Here is a 19658-nt window from a genome sequence, read left to right on the forward strand (position 1 = left end):
CTTCCGAAAGCAATTGGTTCAGAGTCTTTCTGGATTTGATCCAACTGAAGGCGTGCACTTTCGAGTCACGCTTATATAAGCAGAAAGAGATCAAACTGTCAACTTCAAGTCATCGTAGGGTGCTTCATTTCCTATACAATATATTCTTCTTCTTTTTTGTCTATATAAACAGGCTGTTCAAGTTGGTAATTTTCATCCCAAATATACCATTCCATTCTTTGTTGTAGAGGTAAATGCCATCCTACATCTAAACAACTCTTTGATTCTGTCTCTATTGACTGTTTTGGCTGTTGTTTTCTTCATCTTTCTTATCATTTCTTGTTTGATTATTTATTTCACAGGTAATATGATGGTTAGAGCATTCTTGTTGTTCTTGGCTTTCATGGCTACAACTAGAACAGCTCTGATGGAAACGCAGACGTACATTGTTCACATGGACAAGGCGAAAATCCCTGCCTCGGGTCACAAAGATCAACACTACTACTACAAAGCAGTGATGGATTCCATTACCGAACTCTCATCTCAAGAAGAAGAGGAAGAAGAAGGTGGCAAAGCATCAGCTCCTCAGCTTCTTTACATCTACAACACTGCTATTTCGGGTTTTGCAGCAAAGCTCTCAAGCAATCAACTCAAATCCTTGAGTCAAATCCATGGTTTCTTAGATGCCACACCTGATGAGCTTCTAACTCTCCACACCACACACACTCCTCAGTTTCTTGGCTTACAAGAAGGGAAGGGACTTTGGAGTGCTCCCAACTTGGCCACGGATGTGATCATTGGGGTTGTTGACACGGGAGTCTGGCCAGAACATATTAGCTTCAAGGACAAAGGAATGTCCTCTGTACCCTCTCACTGGAATGGCACTTGTGAACCAGGCACAAGGTTCTCACACTCAAATTGTAACAAAAAGCTTATTGGTGCAAGAGCCTTTTTCCAAGGGTATGAGGCCATTGTCGGAAGAGTCAATGAAACAGTGGATTATAGATCCCCTCGTGACTCCGAAGGACATGGAACTCACACTGCTTCAACTGCAGGCGGTAATGTTGTCAAACAAGCAAGCTTATTTGGCTTAGCAAAGGGATCGGCCAGTGGAATGAGGCATTCTTCAAGAATTGCAGCCTATAAGGCCTGTTGGCCATTGGGGTGTGCTAACTCTGATGTAATGGCTGCAATTGACAGTGCTATTTCTGATGGGGTAGACATTTTGTCACTCTCATTGGGAGGTCTTCCGAGACCTTATTTTCGTGACAATATTGCTATAGCTTCATTTGGTGCAGTCCAACACGGAGTTTCCGTGTCATCTTCAGCTGGAAATTCAGGTCCCTTTCGCTCCAGTGTTAGCAATACCGCACCTTGGATCATGACTGTTGCTGCTAGCTACACTGACCGAAACTTCCCAGTGATAGTGAAGCTTGGGAATGGACAAACTTATGAAGGGTCATCACTATATTCAGGTAAGAAAACTAAGCAGTTGCCACTAGTGTATAACAGAACAGCAGGTGGCCAAGGAGCTGAGCATTGTGTTGATGGCTCGCTTGACACAAAGCTTGTGAAGGGAAAGATTGTAGCATGTGAGCGAGGAACACACAGCCGGACTGAAATTGGAGAGGAAGTGAAGAAAGCAGGAGGAGCCGGAATGCTTCTACTCAATAATGAAGCTCAAGGAGAGGAACTACTTGCTGATGCTCACATTTTGCCAGCCACTTCTCTTGGAGCTTCGGCTTCTAAAGCCGTGAGAAAATACGCAGGTGCAGCAAAGAAACCTACAGCTTTGCTTCTGTTCCAAGGCACGGTCTTTGGTAAAACTGCTCCGGTGATGGCAGCATTTTCATCTAGGGGGCCAAGCTCAGTTGGACCGGACTTGATCAAGCCAGATGTGACTGCTCCTGGTGTCAACATTTTGGCTGCTTGGCCAGCCAAGACTAGCCCAACCAGGCTTAAAAGTGACAAGAGAAAGGTGTTGTTTAACATGGTCTCAGGCACTTCAATGTCTTGCCCTCATGTTAGTGGCTTAGCTGCTCTTATCAAATCAGTGCACAAGGATTGGTCACCTGCAGCAATCAAATCTGCACTTATGACTACAGCTTATACACTAAATAACAAAGGCTCTCCGATTTCTGATTTTGGCTCAAAAAATCAATCAGCTAACCCTTTTGCATTTGGTTCGGGGCATGTCGACCCAGAAAGTGCTGCCGATCCAGGACTAATTTATGATATCACCAGCAAAGATTACTTGCTCTATTTATGTAGCTTGAATTACACATCTTCCCAAATAGCTCTTTTCTCCGGTGGGATTAGTAACTTCACTTGTCCTAGCAACAGTGCAGTTCTTCTTCAGCCCGGCGACCTGAACTACCCTTCATTCTCAGTGGTTTTCAAAAAAGGCGGAATGAAAATGAGTGTGACATACAAGAGGACAGTGACAAATGTTGGTGCCATTAACCCTAGTACTTATGCAGTGCAAGTGGAAGCACCCATTGGAGCATCAGTTACTGTTGAACCTAGGAAGTTGGTTTTTAAGAAGATGGGTGAGAAATTGAGCTACAAGGTGAGTTTTGTTGGAGTGAGTACTAAAATCAATTCCTCATTTGGATCCTTAGTTTGGGTGAGTGAGAAATATAGGGTTAGAAGTCCCATTGCAGTGATTTGGGTGTAAGTGTTCTAGGGTTAAACAGAAGCAATAATGCAACCTCTAGTTTAGGTCGACTATGGGTGGAGAAAAGAGAATTGACTTATTGGAGAACTCATTAACAGGATTTGAAAGCTTTTAGAAACATTGGATAAAAAACACTACTAGTGTATGTGATTGATGAACCAAAAATGCATCTAGAGGAAATTTTCAGATCTACTTGATTGTTGCAATGCTGCACCAGCACAGTTTTAATTAGTGTTTTACCAGAAGGCCATTAGGTTGATGCAAGTTTACTTTTACTGTTTTACACCAATTATCTGGGTTACTTTTAGGTTCTGATTAAAGCTCATTTTCTGAGAAATATAAAAATCTGCAATGTTCTATTGTTTGCCATAGAATTATTTGATCCTGCTGCTATGGCAATTGATAATTTGATGGACTCTTGGCCAAAGTGAGAATTTCATATTTGAATTTTATATATCAGTGCTACTCATGTAGACCTAATTAATTGAACTTAGCTGACAAACTCCATTCTCTTTCCATCATGTATATTTACATCTTGCTTGTTTCAACTTTTCAAGAAAAGATAAAATCTATGATGCACCTACATGAATACTTATATGTTATATGGAAAATTTCATAATATAATAACGTTTGACAAACATCACATCACTACTTGAATGATCTTTACATGTGTCTTAACATAATGACATGAATTAAAATTAAAGTTACTCATCTTAATTACTTCAATGATTTATTCATTTATTTTATAATTATTGATGATGCAAGGGAAGGCATAAGAAAAGACAGAAACAATAAAAACCTGATTGACTAACCATTCAGATGCTAGAAACCACTTGGATGTGTAACGTGGATCGAACACGGCCATGGTAACCTAACTCAAAATGTGAAATAGTGGTCACTCAAATGAGCTTTCCTGCCGCTAAAAACTCTCAAATTTAGTGACCGACCTACAAAACCGATGTTAGAAACCACTTTGATGCGTAACATTTGAACCAAACAACATCACAATACCAGGTCGCTAACCCTAAATGAGGTACTGTCACCATGTTACCGTAAAACACCCGTCTCAAAAGAGCAAGTTGCTAATGTATGGGTTATTATTACAAATGGTACCTGAACTTATCCTCTATTTTATCGATGGTACCTGAACTTCAATTTTGATCATAACCAGTACCTGAACTTTTCGATTTTATTTTAAATGGTACCTAAGGCCACATTCGATCACTATTCCGGCCAAAAAAGCCAAATCTAAAAAAACAAAAAACAAAAAAACAAGTTCAAGGCAAGTCTATTACCAAAAAATCATCACTATATATGATCGCAGCCCTCGAAATCATCAAAAATCATCACTATGATCTCCTCCCATGCCGTTTTTAGTTGGAATAGAGATCGGAGGTGGCTCTAGGTACCATTTAAAATGAAATCGAAAAGTTCGGGTACTGGTTGTGATCAAACTTGAAGTTCAGGTATCATCGATAATATTGAGATATAGTTCAGGTACCATTTGTGATAATAACCCCTAATGTATATATCATATAAATAGCAATTTATAATTGGATCTATTTTCTTAGTTGGGTCGGCCCAATTATTAAAGGCGCCGAGCTGAAGCGTAAACGGGTGGGCTTAACCAGACCGGATTCCTAAACCGACCTAGTCTAAACGAATCGGGCCCCCCCCCCGCCCATACACGGCTACTTAGGATTTGTGGAGGTTCAAAAACAAATAAAGAAAATCCCCTTTCAAAAAACTTCTCCCTTTTTTCCATTTCGAAGCTTGTGGAAAGTGAAAACCCTCTCCGCTTCCGCTACCGCAATTCCGCTGCCGTCGCCGTCGGCCGCCGCACCGGAGATTCTGCTCCGCCTTCATTTAGAGGTACCTTATCGCCTCTCAACCGCCTCTGTTTTCGTTTTCTGTTTCTCCAGTTTCGTACGTGTATATGCTAGGTTTTATTTTTCAGTGATTTTGAATCGTTTACGTGTTTACTGGGGATAATAGTTTTTCGTTCCCATAACGTCGAATTGGATTACGGATTAGACAGTGTGATTTTGTGAGTTGGATTATTGTATCTGGCCGGGTTTGATAATCTGTAGTGCATTTTTGGGATGTAGCAATTTCTGGCTGTTTTGAGCCATGTTTAGTTAGTTTTCGTGATGATTTCTCTAATTTTAGGAATGAAAATTACGGATTAGGATTCTGCAGTTGGATGAAGGATTGATGAAAGCGTTGTTGTTCATCAATGCTTTATCTGAATAATGCAATGTATTGGAATTATAGTTAAGAGGTACTGATTGAAAGACCTGCCTTAGATCTCCAATTTAGTCGGATGCCTTTTTGAGCCTGATGTTCAAATCGAGGTTGGTTTTGTTGCTTCTTGGTCCTGGTCTGGAGTGTCTTCAACCTCCCGGTGGAAGGTTGGGTTGTAGAAAGAACTAGTATGAATGTGTCATCTGTAGAGGCAAATTTGCTGGACTAAACAAATATGAGGCACTTTTTTTTTTTTATATTTCTTTGGGAAAAGAACAGTAGTGGTCTGTACAGTTACTGTGTAGGGCTCCTTCTCTTGTGACTTCTTTTGGTTTTGTGATAGATGTTGAAGTTTAGAGTTTCGATTGTTGAGTGACTTGGTTTTCCATATCTTTGTCTCTCTGCTTTCATTTTTTATTTTTGTTCATCTACTTTTTGCTTTTTTGCTGACGTGATTGTCATAGTGTATCATCTCTCTCTATTTAACACCAAATAAAGAAAACGATAGATGATGGAATGGGGTTGAAGAATTTGGCTTTGATGGTCCGTTGTGACTAATACCTTTTTTCTTTGGCAGTGTTTGAATAACCAATCTCCAAAGATGGCTGTGATTGATGATGGTTTGAAGAAGCTCGAGTACCTTTCCTTGGTTTCCAAGGTCTGTTCAGAGCTGGAAACTCATCTAGGGTTTGGGGACAAAGTTCTAGCCGAGTTCATAACTGAGATGGGACGAAACTGTGAGAGTGTGGATGAATTTGATGCCAAATTGAAGGAACACGGTGCCGAGATGCCTGATTACTTTGTCCGTACACTCCTCACTATCATTCACGCAATTCTTCCTCCCAAGGCAAAGTCCGAGAACGACTCAAAGAAAGAGAGCACTGCTGAAGGTAGTAAAAGCAAGTTCAAGGCTTTGTCTATTGCTGATAACAGGGATAGGGTAAAGGATATCCAGAGGGAAATTGAGTTGGAGGCCAAGGAAAAGCGAAATGACAGAGAAGAATGGGGAGATGGGCGTGAAGAAGATAGGCCCAAAGGTAGAGATGGAGGTAGAGGTAGGGATAGGGAAAGAGATACAAATCGAGACAGAGACAGGGACAGGGACAGGGACAGGGACAGGGATAGGGATAGGAGGGATAGGAGAGAGAGGGGAAGGGATAGGTATGATAGAGATGAAAGGCGGAGAGATAATCATTATCATGATTATGATAAGGGAAGGCATACAGATCGATCCAATAAGCACAGGAGGGATGAGTATGAAAAGGACGGAGATGTTAGAGAAGATGATGTTGATAGGAGAGGAAGTAGGGATCAGCGGAATGGATTGCACCATTCTGATGAGCCTGAATTGTATAAGGTTTATAAGGGTAGGGTCTCAAAAGTGATGGACACAGGTTGCTTTGTTCAGTTCAGCGATTTTAGAGGGAAGGAGGGTTTGGTTCATGTTTCGCAGATTGCTACTCGGCGAATTGGTAATGCTAAAGATGTGGTGAAGAGAGATCAAGAGGTCTATGTTAAGGTGATTTCAATTTCTGGTCAAAAGTTGAGCCTGTCAATGAGGGATGTTGATCAACATACTGGGAAGGATTTGCTACCTTTGAAGAAGAACTCAGAGGATGATTCTCTTAGGACAAACCCATCGATATCAAAGGATGATGGGCCTGTGACAAGGACGGGTCTCTCTGGGATTAGGATTGTGGAAGAGGATGTTACTGCCCCATCTCGCCGGCCATTGAAGAGAATGAGCTCACCGGAGAAGTGGGAAGCCAAACAGTTGATTGCCTCGGGTGTTTTGGGTGTCAAAGAGTATCCAATGTATGATGAAGAAACAGATGGGATGCTTTATGAAGAAGAGGGAGCTGAGGAAGAACTTGAGATTGAGCTTAATGAGGATGAGCCAGCCTTCTTGCAAGGGCAAACCAGGTATTCTGCAGATATGTCACCTGTGAAAATATTTAAGAATCCAGAAGGGTCATTGAGTCGTGCAGCTGCACTTCAATCTGCACTCATTAAGGAGCGTAGAGAAGTGCGTGAGCAGCAGCAAAGAACCATGTTGGATTCAATCCCAAAGGATCTGAATCGTCCTTGGGAAGATCCAATGCCAGAGACTGGTGAGAGGCATCTTGCACAGGAACTTAGAGGTGTTGGTTTGTCGGCCTATGACATGCCTGAGTGGAAGAAGGATGCTTTTGGGAAGACCGTCACTTTTGGGCAGAGGTCAAAGCTTTCAATTCAGGAACAGAGGCAGAGCTTGCCTATCTATAAGCTGAAGAAAGAATTGGTTCAGGCAGTGCATGAAAATCAAGTTCTTGTTGTCATTGGTGAGACTGGTTCAGGCAAGACAACCCAGGTAACGCAGTATCTTGCAGAAGCTGGGTACACGACAATGGGTAAGATTGGGTGTACACAGCCACGTAGGGTGGCTGCAATGTCTGTAGCCAAGAGGGTTGCTGAAGAGTTTGGTTGTCGTCTGGGGGAGGAAGTTGGATATGCTATTCGTTTTGAGGATTGCACTGGACCTGATACTGTAATCAAGTACATGACGGATGGTATGCTTCTTAGGGAGATTCTACTTGACGAGAACCTTTCTCAGTACTCTGTGGTCATGCTTGATGAAGCTCATGAGAGGACAATCCATACAGATGTTCTTTTTGGATTATTGAAGAAACTTGTGAAGCGGAGACCAGACCTTCGTTTGATTGTCACATCTGCTACCTTGGATGCTGAGAAGTTTTCAGGTTATTTCTTCGATTGTAACATCTTCACTATCCCCGGAAGAACTTTTCCTGTAGAGATACTCTACACCAAGCAGCCAGAAAGTGATTATCTTGATGCATCTTTAATCACTGTTCTACAAATTCACTTAACGGAGCCAGAAGGTGACATCCTTCTCTTTTTGACGGGACAGGAAGAAATTGATTTTGCATGCCAGTCACTATATGAGAGGATGAAGGGTCTTGGTAAAAATGTGCCTGAGTTGATTATCTTACCAGTTTATAGTGCCCTTCCCAGTGAAATGCAGTCGAGGATATTTGATCCAGCCCCACCTGGGAAGAGGAAAGTAGTTGTGGCTACCAATATAGCCGAGGCATCTCTGACCATCGATGGGATATTTTATGTAATTGACCCTGGATTTGCAAAGCAAAATGTTTATAACCCAAAGCAGGGGCTAGATTCACTAGTCATAACTCCAATATCACAAGCATCGGCCAAACAACGAGCTGGGCGTGCTGGCCGTACAGGGCCTGGGAAATGTTACCGCCTTTACACTGAGAGTGCATACCGCAATGAGATGTCCCCTACTTCAGTTCCAGAAATTCAGAGGATAAATCTTGGGACTACTACATTAACGATGAAAGCAATGGGGATAAATGATCTCTTGTCTTTTGATTTTATGGATCCTCCTTCACCCCAAGCACTCATTTCTGCTATGGAACAACTATACAGTTTAGGAGCCCTAGATGAAGAGGGTCTTCTGACCAAATTGGGTAGGAAAATGGCCGAGTTTCCTCTGGATCCACCATTATCTAAGATGCTACTGGCCAGCGTGGACCTTGGATGCAGTGATGAGATCCTGACTATCATTGCCATGATTCAGACAGGCAATATATTTTACAGGCCTAGGGAAAAGCAAGCCCAGGCTGATCAGAAGAGAGCCAAGTTTTTCCAGCCAGAGGGAGATCATCTGACTTTACTTGCAGTCTATGAGGCTTGGAAAGCTAAGAACTTTTCAGGGCCTTGGTGTTTTGAGAACTTTGTTCAGTCTCGATCTCTTAGGAGGGCGCAGGATGTCAGAAAACAGCTTCTAAGCATCATGGATAAGTATGTTCTTCTTATTTGTCTTGCTGTATTCTGATCGTAAATTCATCATGCTGTATGTAATATTGTAATGGATGCGTGGGTACTTTTTTCTAGGTTCACATTTGCATGCAAGGTTTTAAAACATAGTTTTACATGTTTTGGTACACTGCATGCTACAAAAAGTGGACTTAGCATGCTTTTTTCAATTTGTACTTTAGGTAATGCTGAATGCCATGCCTTCTTTTGTTTACCATCTAGATATTTGATACCTGAACAGCAAATAGGTCATTATGAATCGCATGCGACTGCAGAGTACAGAATGTTTTTAGAAAATTAGGGTAGAAATTTTGCCACCATTTTTCAGAAGATTAATTGTTTCAAGTTGCAACTTTTGGTCACCGTTTTGTTTATATCCAGTGTTTTAACCAGTCCTCTCGTTTGCTGCCATTTTAGATATTGAACTGTTGATACAGTGTTTTTTTTTTTCCCAAGAGATTTTTCAGAAGATTAATTGTTTCAAGTTGCAACTTTTGGTCACCTTTTTGTTTATATCCAGTGTTTTAACCAGTCCTCTCTTTTGCTGCCATTTTAGATATTGAACTGTTGATACAGTGTTTTTTTTTCCCAAGAGATGTGTGTTTCCTTTTTGGTAAAATTAACATTCTGATACATTAGCTTGGATGTTGTGTTGGTTGATACTACAATGTCTGTTCAATCACTGTTTTTTTTTTTTTTTTTTTTTTTAAGACTACTATTTGAAGTACCCCACTGGTCAATTATATTTAAGTGTCGTGTTCTCATTTGATGGTTAAATTGCGTTCTGACTAGAATTGTGACTTTCAGGTATAAACTGGACGTTGTGAGTGCTGGAAAGAATTTTACAAAGATCAGGAAGGCAATTACTGCAGGCTTTTTCTTCCATGCTGCTAGAAAGGACCCACAGGAGGGGTATAGAACCCTAGTGGAGAACCAGCCAGTTTATATCCATCCAAGCAGTGCTCTCTTTCAGAGACAACCGGATTGGGTCATCTACCATGAGTTGGTTATGACTACAAAGGAGTATATGCGGGAGGTGACAGTTGTTGACCCCAAATGGCTTGTGGAACTAGCACCCAGGTTCTTCACGGTGGCTGATCCTACCAAGATGAGTAAGCGCAAGCGTCAAGAACGTATTGAACCGCTATATGACAGATACCATGAACCAAACTCCTGGCGTCTTAGTAAACGGCGTGCTTGATATGTGTTGGTTCAAGCCATCTTGTATTGATTTTTCCTGTTAGTGTAAATGTAAATAAATTGTACAACAACTCCAGCATAGTCTCCAATTTGACGTCAAGGGAGGAAATCATAGCCCCAGAAAATTCCATCTAGCTCTCCATTTCAGAAACATCTTTTCCTCTACAGATCTGGTGTAGAGAGAGAAATGAAGGGCCATGTCTTTCGTAATCGGCAGAAATTTTTATTTGGGAAGGTTCTTTCTTCACATCTGCCATCTTTGTCAAAGATTCAAACCTTGCTTCTGACTCATCGAAAGAATCTTCCAAAATATTTTAGTGGAGCTTGAACGAGGTTTGTTTATTTACATCAAAGTAATATTTTTCTCTTTTATTTATACATATCTGTTTTTTTGTAATGCTATATTGATGTATGCTGTACCACTCTTGTTGACTTTAGCATATCTTTTTTTGTTTTCGATAAGGAAAGAAAGGACTTTACCATATCTTTGATTGTTATGGTATACAACTAATGCTTCTGGGAAATGAAAATATGTTTGATGGATGGCTTCAAGGACTGCTGACATCCTACAGTCACAAGTCCAAGCCTATTGTTGTTGTGATTTCTTGGACATGATAGAGTTTGGAACTTGGAAGTTTTGATTAGAGGATATGAGTTTCTTGAACCCTGTGGGTTTGAGTCTTCGAGAGAACTGTGAGAAGATTTGTTACTTGTCTAGTTGCTTTTCTAGTCTGTTATGCCAAGTTAGCTTATGGTCATTTCAAGACTAAAACCGTATACCTGAAGTGCTTAAGGTGTTCAGTTTGTATTCAATTATTTATAATATTTATTTTCTAGGTGCTCAGAATGCTTTTCAATGTTTATAGCACTAATAGAGAACTAATTTCTTTCTCCATTTCTCTTGAACTGCTTGAGACATTTGACTTCATAGGAATATTATAATTCAGTAGCTTTGGTATTAGGTATGAATTGTGTTGGTTAATCTCATCGATAGAAAACACCATTTTTTATTCTTAATACAGAGAGGGAGGTATGGTGACCTCATTTAATCGTTTGAATAACATTCATTAAGATGCTTTTAATTGTCATATATGTGAAACTTTTGAAGTACGTTTGAACCACGGAGTCCATTGTGATAAAGAGTGTTTGGGGATATTGTTGGAATTTGTGCTCAGTTTATATAACCCCCAAACTAAACCGAAACTACATTTTTCTTCAGGCCCTGGAAATTGCAATTTTATTTACCAAAGATGGCAGATTACTCCAAGCTGCTTGAATGTCATCTTCCTCCTGTTGGTGTGACATTACACCACTTGCGTTGTGCGGTCAAAGTAGAGGGCCATTTGGCATTCTGTTGAAAGGTTCCCAGAACCGAATTTTCCAGTGACATCTTCTCCCGTCTCTTAGAGTCTACTGCATCTTGGTTATAAGAATTGTAATGTATAGCTGTGGAATAGCGATTCTCGCGTGCAAAATGCTCTGTTTTTGTGTTACATGCTATGCATAAGTGATTAGGTGATTTAAAGAACCAGTCTGTCCCGTAAATCTTACTTTTACATTAAAAAATGTTCGTCTTATCAGGCGGCATTAGGTTCATGCAAGTTTTACTTTTACATTAAATATTTGTTTTATTATTGGGTTTTGATTAGATTTCATTTTTGGAGAAGAATAAAACTAACTGTCCTATTAGCATAGAATTATTTGATCAGGCTGCTCTTGCAATTGAATATTTGATGGACTTTCAGTCAAATGAGAATTTCATCTTGACTTCTATACTTTCTCATAACCTAAATTCAGCCTACAATCTCTTTCCCTTGCCATATTTTCCACAACAAAATCTTTCCTCTATACGTGTTGAAACGATCAAACGATTATATGCATTGGAAGTCAACCAAAGGAAGATAAAAACCCATGACGCACCCACATTGTGTGTTTCATTTCACAATGACATGGATAGACATGACGCATTTCAATATTTGGATAGTAAATGTTCATATTGGACGTGACACTACTTGTGGTAATTAAACTTTGAAGAGTCTTCCCACCAAAAGAGGAAAAACACTACCCGGTACAACTTAGTTGGTCTTCGAAGAGCGCTTATATCTTCCAGATAAATTTCAACGGGCATGAAGGGTCATGCGGGTCACCACTTTGTTACATTCTATGTCGACGAGTATCAAATTTAATGAGATTCTGTTTGGCGAGTATAACAAAATTGCAAAATTGATTTTTGTAAAATTTGTAAAATTATATAAAGAATGTATAACTAGATAACCATTATGGAAACTCGGAAAGAGGTATAACCAATAACCAATTTCCTCCCAACCAAAAATCTGTCCTTTCCATTTATGAGCCTAGATGCTTTGCTGACAGATAATACGGTAATTTTAGCTAGTTATTGCGTCATTATCTCGTACTTCTCGAAAAGAGCCTTCCTTCTGATTTTGTCTCCTGTTAAGTGTTAACGTCAGTTCAGTACAAAATTCACAAGGGCACTCCACGTGTCAACGAAGCGCTGAGCTGGCTCACGTCTGACCAACCCTGTCGCTCCACGTAGACATCAACGATAACGGAAACCGGCGGCTGAAGCCTGAAAACGTTAAAATGTTTCCGTTTTGCTTTGGGCAAAAGAGAATGATCTCTCTCTCTCTCTCTCTCTCTGATTCTAATTACTGCACACACGCTTTGTTAAACACGCAACAAATGCAGAAGAAGATTTGATCCTCAGAAAAGTGGTGCAGCTTTCTTTTTTTTCCATGAAGGTTCCAACTTTGCCCACCTAATTAAGTTTTTTCCTATTTTCAACAAGGTAATCCTCAAGTTTTCTCTTTCTGGGATCCCAAAACACGCTTTGTTCTTCAAAGCTTTTGGGTGTGTGTATAAGGATCCAATTGAGCTTTTCTTGTTGAATAGGATCTAACACAGACTCTAAAACCCAAATCATATTTTGCTCTTCTTGACTCAAAGATTGAATCTTTATTTGGTTGTTTGATTGAAACTCCATTTTTAGCTTGTGGGTTGGAGATCAAGTTCAATATAGAATACATGTATTACAGAAGTTTCATAGGAAAAAACCCATTACAGATATTCAAGTTTTTGATTCAGTTTCTTTGAAACCAAAGATGGATAACAATGGTTCTCCACCACCATACTATCCACCATACCAGAATGCTTACCCACCATACCCACATCACCCTGCTTCTCAATACCCACCTCCTCCTTCAGATCAATACCCTCCTTCTCAATACCCTCCTCCACCAGATCAATACCCTCCTGCTCCTGCTCCTGCCCCATATCCATACCCTTATAGCTCATACCCTCCTTACCAACAAGCCCCATATCCATACCCTTCTTCAGCTCCACCTCCTTCCTCTGCATACCCTCCCTCAGCTCCACCTCCCTCATCTGCATACCCTCCTTCAGCTCCACCTCCCTCATCTGCATACCCTCCATCACCTTCACATTCTTCAACTACATACCCTCCATCACCTACATCATATCCACAATCACCATCCTCAGCCTCTTCCCATTCGGGCCCTTTCGACTACAATCAGCCCCCTTATCCCTATCCATACCCTCCGGCCCGGCCAAGTACAAATAGTGGTCCTCTGCCAACCCTTCAACACCAGGGGAGTGGTAGTTTTAAGTATGATTCTAACCATTATCAGTACCAGCAGTCAGGGATGTACCCGCCAGTAGAAAGCCCCCACCAATCCCCTCTGCGTGCCAGTAGGTTCTCTCTTCACCAGAGGTATGATAGTTGTCCTGTAGGAGTTGAGGCTTCTGGTTACCCCCCAGTGGATCAGCTTTTGAGTAATATGCATTTGTCTGAGAACCAGCCAACTGATAATTCAGTGGGGCCGTCAGCACCTTCGAGTGCAAGGTGTGATAAGGTGGGGGAGTTTTATGGGTATCCTAATAGCTCCTTTACGACTTGGGAGACGAGTAGTACTTATTCAGGGAATCAGACTGAATCGCCAAGTCCTGTTTTGACCCCAACAACTTCAATCAATGGGTCTCAACATAGCCAGAGTTTGCAGATTGTTCCATTGCAGAATAAAGGGTCCTTGAAGGTTTTGCTCTTACATGGGAATCTGGATATTTGGGTGTATGAAGCAAAAAACCTGCCGAATATGGACATGTTCCACAAGACTTTGGGGGATATGTTTATGAAGTTTCCAGGGACTGGAAGCAACAAAGCTGATGGGCAGTCGAACCGTGGGATTACTAGTGATCCGTATGTTTCAATTTCAGTTGCAAATGCTGTAATTGGGAGGACATATGTGATAAGCAATTCTGAATTTCCTGTTTGGAGGCAACATTTCAATGTTCCAGTAGCACATTATGCAGCTGAAGTGCACTTTGTTGTTAAAGATAGTGATCTTGTGGGATCCCAGCTTATTGGAATCGTGGCAATTCCAGTAGAACATATATACTTGGGAGCAAGAGTTGAGGGAATTTACCCAATCCTGAATGCTAGTGGGAAGCCTTGTAAACCTGGAGCTGTCCTAAGGCTTTCAATTCAGTACACTCCAATTGAGAGATTGAGCATTTACCACAATGGAGTTGGGGCAGGCCCTGATTACTATGGGGTTCCTGGCACCTATTTTCCTCTTAGGACAGGTGGAAAGGTAACTCTTTACCAAGATGCTCACGTCCCAGACGGTTGTCTTCCAAACTTGATTTTAGGTGGGGGGAGGCCATATGTGCATGGGAAGTGTTGGCATGACATTTTTGATGCAATACGTCAAGCACAGCGTTTGATTTACATTGCTGGGTGGTCGGTTTGGCACAATGTTAAACTGGTTCGGGATGGTGGTGCAGCATCAAGTGTCACCATAGGTGATCTTCTGAGATCCAAGTCCCAGGAAGGAGTAAGAGTACTGCTGCTTGTGTGGGATGACCCCACTTCAAGGAGCATTTTGGGTTATAAAACTGTAAGTATCTTTCAATTTCAAATTCTGGAACCCTATCTTAAGGGACTGTGGTTCTAAATCTATCATTGAATTGTTAACCTTCATATAACGTCATGATTTGTGAGATTCTTGATGCAAGTCCTCTTACTTAATTTTTGTGTATTTCTCATGAAATTATTTGTTACAGGATGGAATCATGCAAACCCATGATGAGGAAATTCGGCGGTTTTTTAAGCACTCTTCAGTGCAAGTGTTGCTTTGCCCCCGCACTGCCGGAAAACGACATAGCTGGGTTAAGCAAAGGGTAAGGCACAAGCAATTATTTTCTGCTTCCATCTTTAAATGTTTGACAAAACTTTCTGGAAATTTGCAAGCATTCTCAGTTTCTTGCAGAATTTGAGAAAAATCGATATATATCGTAAAGCCTTCTCTTTATCTATCAGTTGCAAACTAAACAATTTAACACTGAACTCATCAATCACTTCGAAGAGAATGAACTCCACAGGATAATTCTTCCATATATTGCCTTGCAGAAGGCATAACATATAATTCCAGATCATGTCAACATTAATTTTTCTGAAAATTTCTTAATTTCCTCTCATTTTATAAGCTAATTACATTTTATTATATGTAGATAACAAGGCAGAGCAATTGGAATTGTCTAAACACTATATTTTCATATTAGCCATAATCTAACTCTTTTGTTGACCTCGTTAGCTGAAATTTAGGCTTAACTGAGTTCAGTAATATTACTTATTTTCATGTATTGGTCTTTATGTTATTCCTTAGATTGTTTTTCTTCTGTGTTGTGAAATGTGTGGCATTGAATTGCTTCATGTTTTTGATTCTTAGGAAGTTGGAACGATCTATACGCATCATCAGAAAACCGTAATTGTGGATGCTGATGCTGGCCATAATAGGAGGAAAATCCTAGCTTTTGTTGGAGGACTTGACTTATGTGATGGTCGATATGATACTCCAAACCATGAGCTATTTAAGACGTTGAAAACAGTGCATAAAGATGACTATCACAACCCAACGTTCACGGTAATTACTAGATCTTCTCTTTGTAATTGCATGGTTAACTTTTCTGAAAAAGCTTAACTTGTCACTATAAATGGCCAGAGGCAGCTACTACCGATTTATATCATGTGAAATAATGATGTCCCTTTGTGAATTAAACTGAGGATATACGGAAGAAACAAATTGAAAATGCATTAAGACATGGGCTAGGCGAAAAACATCAAATCGCAATAGAAGGTTATAGAATAATTTTAGGAGAATGGAAATTCATACTCTGTAATTTGTAATATACACTCATTTCCTTTTTTGGTTGAATTTCTTATAAAAAGCCGAAATTTAAGTTACTAAGAAAAGAAAAATGGAGTGTGGATTGTAAAATGGAGAGTGTGAATTTCACTCCCCTAATATTATGCTGCTATTCTACCTCTTATGTAGTCATTCAGTATTCAGAGGCGGACATACAGTTAGACCACCAGTATATACCATAAATTTTGTCATTCTTCCTGTCTATAGACTAAGAAATTGTAAATTCTGGCCAAGAAATCGGTATATTATGTGATACTGTTATTATTTAAGTAACCAACGCAATTTTTCCTCTGATATATATTTTATCACATAAAAGGGTAGCACCGCTGGTTGTCCAAGAGAGCCATGGCATGATTTGCACTCTAGACTTGATGGTCCAGCAGCATATGATGTTCTGACCAACTTTGAGGAGCGCTGGTTAAAGGCTTCAAAACCACAAGGGATGAAGAAACTGAAAAAATCTTACAATGATTCTTTGCTCAAGTTGGAAAGGATTCCAGACATAATTGGAGCAGCCCATGCTGCTTCCACTAGTGACAACGATCCTGAAACTTGGCATGTTCAGGTAATGATTATAACTGATTATTGAGGTTGCCCCTGGAACTTTGCTCGACTAGTAAATGGGTGAGACCAAGTAAATCCTATATCCAAACCAAAAATAAAAAATAAGAAAAGCAAACTATTAAAACTAATAAACTATTAAAACTAATCTTTTCTGGGTGTTTCACCAATGCAGATCTTTCGTTCAATTGATTCAAACTCTGTTAAAGGTTTCCCAAAGGATCCAAAAGAAGCAACAAGCAAGGTGAAAAACATTTACTGATAATTTTCTCTTTACTGTGACCTTTTGGAAGTTGAGTTTGAACTGGTGATTAATGCTCTATTCTTACAGAATCTGGTATGCGGAAAGAATGTGCTGATCGACATGAGCATACATACAGCATATGTGAAGGCCATCCGTGCTGCCCAGCATTTCATATATGTAGAGAATCAATATTTTATTGGGTCTTCATACAATTGGAATCAATACAAAGACTTAGGTGAGGAATATTTTCATTTGGAGAAATATTTTCATTTGGAGAGCCCGTATTCATAGCTAAATAGGTAAAACTGCCTGCTTTTCAAGATTGAAAATAGTCATCATCTCTGTCAATATAAAGAGGAACATTTTGGTTTGAAGAGACCATATTGATAGTTTATGCCCATACTTTTTAAGATTGAATTCATAGTGGATGAGTATGAGTTTTACAGTGCATGGGTTAGCGTGAAAGTACTCAACTGTCTTAAAACATTAGGACCATGAAAGAAAGCTTCTTTAAGTTGAACCTATGGTTAAGAGCCAGTTCATTGTAAGCTGTATATTTGAATCTGCAATCATGCTCCTATGGTTAAACTATCTGTTAATGTTTATGCAGGTGCTAATAATTTGATTCCCATGGAAATTGCCCTTAAGATTGCTGAGAAAATCAGAGCACACGAGAGATTCGCTGCGTATATTGTTATTCCAATGTGGCCAGAAGGTGTTCCGACTGGTGCAGCAACACAAAGAATTCTATTTTGGCAGGTGGGCTTCATTTGTTTACTTGGTAGTTGATATCTATATTAGGAATTCCAAATTTTTAATGCACCTATACTATTTCTTTAGTTAGTGAAATTTGTACCTGTTGAGGAACTGAGTAACTGGAAACAGAGGTAGATTAAATGGTTGTGTTCCAAATTGGAAATGCTCACTCATTGTTAGGTGTGCGACTCCTCTCGTGGCAAGGACATTAGGGCTTCAAGAAGATTATGATAACTCTAAGTTCCAAAACAACATCCACTTGAATCCAAACATCAATTGTAGAACCTATAGAGGAACTGAATGGGTTACATTGTTTTGGTTTATATCATTGTGTAGAACTGTTGTTTAAAGGGAAGGGTGAGAAAGGAGAGATTATTAAGAAAAGAAATTATAAAATTTGATCATATGAGTGAATTGTAAGATAGAAAACCCAGTGTACTAATAAAATCTAAAGCAGTGTGGCTTACTTCTTCGCTAATATTTACTTTGAGGATCTTTTATTGATTGTTGCAGCACAAGACGATGCAAATGATGTATGAGACAATTTACAAGGCGTTAGTGGAAATGGGGTTGGAGGGTGCATTCTGCCCCCAAGACTATTTAAACTTCTTTTGTCTTGGAAATCGTGAGGCTATAGATGGAAATGATACATCTGTTTCTGGAAGTCCTGCTGCAGCAAACACTCCACAGGTAAATCTTTTACCCCTAAAACTGCCAGTCATGGTACAAGCAAGGGCCCGTTTACTCTTCTAGGCAGAAGGTGCCTGTACCTAATAGCAGCACACCGGATATGTCCTATTAATTTTCTGGGCGTGATTTGGAATGAGAGGAGGGTTGCAATATTTCTAATATTTTACTGTTGTTAAATCCCAAGTTTCCTTGCATCTGTTTAGCATAAATATACTTATGTATCTACTGCATCTCTTGTTTCCAGGCATTTAGTCAAAAAAGCAGGCGATTTATGATTTATGTTCACTCAAAAGGTATGATAGTCGATGACGAGTATGTAATAGTGGGGTCTGCAAACATAAATCAGCGCTCTATGGAAGGGACAAGAGACACTGAAATAGCAATGGGGGCCTACCAACCCCATCATACATGGGCAAGAAATCATTCTAGTCCTTTCGGAGAGGTAATCACAGTATCCCGATTATATGCTGGTTTTGAGTTTATTAGAGTCTGTAAAAGGACATAGTTATAACTGTTTGTATGCTTTTTCACTTATATGGCCTGAAGTTGCGAATGTTTTGCTCGATAGATATATGGATATAGAATGTCACTATGGGCAGAGCACACAGGAACCATTGAGGACTGTTTTAGAGAACCAGAGAGTCTTGAATGTGTTAGGAGAGTTAGAGCAATGGGTGAGATGAATTGGAAACAATTTGCTGCTGAGCATGCAACAGAGATGACGGGTCATCTATTGAAGTATCCAGTTGAAATTGATCGAAAAGGCAAAGTGACATCCCTTCCTGGATGTGAGAGTTTCCCCGACGTAGGAGGAAATATAACTGGTTCTTTCCTTGGCATTCAAGAAAATTTGACAATTTGATCACCAGTTCACTTTGATTTAGAACAGATCAGTCAGTACAGTTTTGAAACTTTTTTGTTTCGTTTAGCATACCCATAGCATTAGACACCATCCTTTTAGGGTTTTGTTTTATTCGACAGGAAATATAAGTGCTTTTAGGGTTTTACCCTATTTTTTCAATTTCATTCTTTGGTAGACCAACTCGCTTCTTTGGCATTCAAGGAAACCTGCCCATTTGATCTGCCTGTTATCACATCCAGATTGTTCACAGAAGAATTCCAATAAAATATACCTGTACAGTTTGGTTATACAACAATGCCAATTTGGCACATTACATTATTGATATCTCCTGCTTTGCAGAATAGCATGTCCGATTATGCATCT

The 19658-nt window shown here is 39.9% G+C and overlaps 3 protein-coding genes across 5 annotated transcripts; all 3 read left to right on the plus strand.

Annotated features, from left to right (window-relative positions):
* On the plus strand, nt 1-3093 carry LOC112179284 (subtilisin-like protease SBT1.1). Its single transcript, XM_024317666.2, has 2 exons — nt 1-229; nt 342-3093. The coding sequence occupies exon 2, from the start codon at nt 347-349 to the stop codon at nt 2654-2656; it is 2310 nt and encodes a 769-aa protein (XP_024173434.1). The 5' UTR covers nt 1-229; nt 342-346; the 3' UTR covers nt 2657-3093.
* A 1283-nt stretch (nt 3094-4376) lies between these two features.
* On the plus strand, nt 4377-11537 carry LOC112179274 (probable pre-mRNA-splicing factor ATP-dependent RNA helicase DEAH5). 2 transcript variants are annotated; one of them, XR_002927714.2, is made up of 4 exons: nt 4377-4528; nt 5478-8722; nt 9545-10270; nt 11157-11537. XR_002927714.2 is itself a non-coding variant. In XM_024317649.2 (3 exons), exons 2-3 carry the CDS (start codon nt 5502-5504, stop codon nt 9936-9938), a joined length of 3615 nt encoding a protein of 1204 aa, XP_024173417.1. In that variant the 5' UTR covers nt 4377-4528; nt 5478-5501; the 3' UTR covers nt 9939-10421. The 2 variants fall into 2 exon arrangements, 1 of the variants encoding a protein (XP_024173417.1); XM_024317649.2 differs by lacking the exon at nt 11157-11537 and having other exon boundaries at nt 9545-10421.
* A 1034-nt stretch (nt 11538-12571) lies between these two features.
* Nucleotides 12572-19613, plus strand: LOC112179292 (phospholipase D gamma 1). Of its 2 annotated transcripts, none has more exons than XM_024317683.2 (10): nt 12572-14874; nt 15041-15157; nt 15706-15900; nt 16499-16747; nt 16919-16987; nt 17075-17222; nt 17598-17746; nt 18257-18433; nt 18678-18875; nt 18980-19164. In XM_024317683.2, the coding sequence occupies exons 1-10, from the start codon at nt 13060-13062 to the stop codon at nt 19013-19015; spliced, it is 3153 nt and encodes a 1050-aa protein (XP_024173451.1). In that variant the 5' UTR covers nt 12572-13059; the 3' UTR covers nt 19016-19164. The 2 variants fall into 2 exon arrangements, with proteins under 2 accessions (XP_024173451.1, XP_024173443.1); XM_024317675.2 differs by having other exon boundaries at nt 12574-14874; nt 19002-19613.
* Nucleotides 19614-19658: the final 45 nt, after the last annotated feature.

This window comes from Rosa chinensis, chromosome 1 (genome assembly GCF_002994745.2).
Source record: "Rosa chinensis cultivar Old Blush chromosome 1, RchiOBHm-V2, whole genome shotgun sequence".
NCBI classification, from domain to species: Eukaryota; Viridiplantae; Streptophyta; class Magnoliopsida; order Rosales; family Rosaceae; genus Rosa; species Rosa chinensis.

Excerpts from the sequence above, each read along its gene's own strand:
- LOC112179284 (XM_024317666.2), top strand. The coding sequence starts at position 347 with ATGATGGTTAGAGCATTCTTGTTGTTCTTGGCTTTCATGGCTACAACT.
- LOC112179274 (XM_024317649.2), top strand. The coding sequence starts at position 5,502 with ATGGCTGTGATTGATGATGGTTTGAAGAAGCTCGAGTACCTTTCCTTG. Across the intron at positions 8,723-9,544 it reads CTTCTAAGCATCATGGATAA|GTATAAACTGGACGTTGTGA; the intron begins GTATGTTCTTCT and ends TGTGACTTTCAG.
- LOC112179292 (XM_024317675.2), top strand. The coding sequence starts at position 13,060 with ATGGATAACAATGGTTCTCCACCACCATACTATCCACCATACCAGAAT. Across the intron at positions 15,158-15,705 it reads ATAGCTGGGTTAAGCAAAGG|GAAGTTGGAACGATCTATAC; the intron begins GTAAGGCACAAG and ends TTTGATTCTTAG. Across the intron at positions 17,223-17,597 it reads GAATCAATACAAAGACTTAG|GTGCTAATAATTTGATTCCC; the intron begins GTGAGGAATATT and ends ATGTTTATGCAG.